Source organism: Acanthamoeba castellanii, assembly GCF_000313135.1.
Source record: "Acanthamoeba castellanii str. Neff unplaced genomic scaffold scf7180000084416, whole genome shotgun sequence".
In the NCBI taxonomy this organism is placed as follows: domain Eukaryota; phylum Discosea; order Longamoebia; family Acanthamoebidae; genus Acanthamoeba; species Acanthamoeba castellanii.
The window spans coordinates 14682-17398 of NW_004457418.1; the positions used below are offsets into that span (position 1 = coordinate 14682).

The 2717-nt window shown below is 59.8% G+C and overlaps 1 protein-coding gene across 1 annotated transcript in view; it reads left to right on the forward strand.

Annotated features, from left to right (window-relative positions):
- The window catches only part of ACA1_320570 (Znfinger in Ran binding protein and others domain containing protein), a gene marked incomplete at both ends in the record, with an annotated part of 5161 nt that overhangs the window by 824 nt on the left and 1620 nt on the right, over nt 1-2717 (forward strand). The window contains 12 exons of the mRNA XM_004338378.1: nt 63-102; nt 237-370; nt 553-631; nt 806-874; nt 1020-1115; nt 1310-1404; nt 1526-1594; nt 1698-1812; nt 1949-2016; nt 2154-2225; nt 2415-2492; nt 2522-2616. Of these exons, the coding sequence (XP_004338426.1) occupies nt 63-102; nt 237-370; nt 553-631; nt 806-874; nt 1020-1115; nt 1310-1404; nt 1526-1594; nt 1698-1812; nt 1949-2016; nt 2154-2225; nt 2415-2492; nt 2522-2616 (1010 nt within the window). The remainder of the gene's footprint in view (nt 1-62; nt 103-236; nt 371-552; nt 632-805; nt 875-1019; nt 1116-1309; nt 1405-1525; nt 1595-1697; nt 1813-1948; nt 2017-2153; nt 2226-2414; nt 2493-2521; nt 2617-2717) is intronic.

Sequence of the window (2717 nt, forward strand, 5' to 3'; positions counted from 1 at the left end):
GGTGACGTGCTGCCCCAGTTATCCTGTCGCTCGACTTCGGGCGGCTGCCGGCAGCGGAGAAGGCGTCGGACGTCCAGAAGCACATCCTCGCCGTCAAGCGAGGTGCAGCACCCCCCCTCCCCTAAATATCCCCCTCCGGGTGATTCGTCCACTTATGATAATCACACATATCACGTGGGGTATGTGGATGTATGTATGTATGTATATATATAATATTATATGTCGAATATGTGCAGGTCATAAGTTCCCGTTGCCCTACCTCGTGGTGAAGCAGAGCCAGGGGGAGGGGGACCGGGAGGGGGAGGAGATCAGCAACAACCGCATCGCCTCCTTCTACTTCAAGTCCATCGCCATGAAGTACCTACGCGAGGTACCTCGCACCAGCCACCACCCTCTCTCTCTCTCTCTCTCGGGAAGAAACCCACTGCACGCATTCATTCTCTCCTATTTATTACATATTTTACATATATATATATAATTATATCTTTTCTATATTTCTCTTTATTGGATGGGTCCGCTGCTGATCCATCCAACCTCGGTTCTACACGACAGACGTGGGGAGCCAACACCCGACGCAAGCACTTCCGCCACATCCGCTCGTGGTTCTCTAAGAACGACGACGACGTAGGTAGTACGAGTACGAATGCATCATTTATACATTCATTTACGCACCACCGCACACGCACACGCACCACCGCCACACAGTTGTTTTCTTCTTTCTGCTCTTCTCATGACTCCTGCCTCCTCTTTCTTCTTCTTCTTCTTCTTCTTCTTCGCCTTCCTCCTGCCTTCCCCTCTTCCGTAGACAAGGCCAAGGCCAAGGGCGACGAGGAAGAGGAGGGCGACGAGGAGCTCGATGGCGACCACGAAGAAGGTAACGTACCTAACCAGCACGCGCGTGCGCTCACACCACGCCGAGACCGCCACCGCCCAGCCGGTAGGGACCAACTCAACTCACGCGCGTGCACGCATCCGCGGGTGGCGGCGGCGGTGGCGGTGGCGGTGGCCATGCTTTGCAGAGGACATGTGGGTGTGTGGAGCGTGCACCTACCTCAACGTGCATGGGCGCCAGAAGTGCGAGATCTGCGAAACGCCCGCCCAGCAGCACGAACTCGGTACACCACCACCACCACCACCACCACCACCACCACCACCGCCGCGCTTGCGCTCCCTTGGGGGGGGGGGCACATGCCAACCAACCAACCAACCGACCAACCAACCAACGGTCGTCGCTACCCCCTCTCCATCTCAAACAACAACAACAACAACAACACCAACGTGTGCCCGGGGCGGGCGCGTGGTGCACCAGGCAAGGATAGGCTGGCCGAGAAGAAGAGCCGGAACACGGCGTCGGCCTCGTTCATGGGCCAGTGCTCCGCCAAATTCCTCGGGGGCAACTTCTTCGTGGGCCTTCTGGCCTACCTCCGGCACGCACCATATACGCCTCTGCTCAATTATTCAACCAACGTGCTAACATTGTTGTTGTTGGTGGTTGGGGGGGGGGTTCTCCATGCAATGCAGGAAGGGGATGGCCGATCATCGGTTGTACTGCCTCATCTGCCACCGCAAGCACGCCTGCGCCTCCGAGACTCCCGTTCGTCACTCTCTCTCACTCTCTCGCGGCGTGCGCGTGCGTGTATCGTGTCAGCATTGGGCAAACTGAAGAGAGGGGGGTGGGTGGCTGGGGGTGTGAGCAGCTGGTGTGTTGCGCGGAGAGGTGCGTGCACTACTACGAGGCCATGCAGATGGGCCAGAGCTTCGCCACCACCGTCGTGTGTACGGCGCCATCCATTCCCGCGCTCTACCTGCCTGGTGGGGGGGGGTTGATGCTCACAACCGTGTGGTCGTTTCGGCCGCGACGTCCGTCGCCATTTCTCGGGTGCCAAATGGGTGGTGCGGTTGGTTCTTTGGTTGGTGGGTGGGCCGGTGGCTTGGCCTGGGCTTGCAGGTCCCTACACGTCGTGCAAGGCGCAGGACAAGATCGACCGGGAGGAGGCCGTGGTCGCCACCTTTGCCGTACGCACCAGTCTTGCCGCACTTCCGTCCACCCTAGATCCATCCATCCACCAGCCACCAGCCACCAGCCACCAAGGTCGGCCCTCCCCCCCTAACCTGCGAGTCGTGCGTGCGGGGGGGGGGCTGTGGGGCTGCAGATGTCGGATCTCGAGGGGCAGGAGATGGACAGGCAGGCCGCGGAGCTCCTGCTCAACATGTACCGCCACCAGGTACACACCCGCACCACAAGCAGCCACCGCCACCGCCACCGCCACCAATGCCATCGTCATCACCGTCGTCGTCGTCGTCGTCGTCGTAATAATACCTACGGATGGGATGGCGCTTCCTCCTTGCTTGCTTCCTACTGATTGCTGGCTGGCTGGCTGGCTTGCCTTGCGTGGTTGCTTACGTGTGTCCAGTTCCTGCCCAATTCGGACGTGAAGAAGTTCTTCTTCAACGGGTTCAAGTCGTGGTGGGGGCTCGGCGGAACCATCAAGGTACGCGTACGCCCCACGGTGGCCACCAGGCTGGCTGGCAGCCACCTCATCACGACGCGGCGGCGGCGGCGGCGGCGCAGGTGACGAGCGTGACGAATGTGATGCGGCCGGAGCTCGTGGCTAGGTTCATGCGCAAACGACAGAGCCTTTCCGCGAAGAAGATTCGCGTACTGCCACTACCCCCCCCCCCACACATTATGCGCCACCCTATTATTGCCCACCATT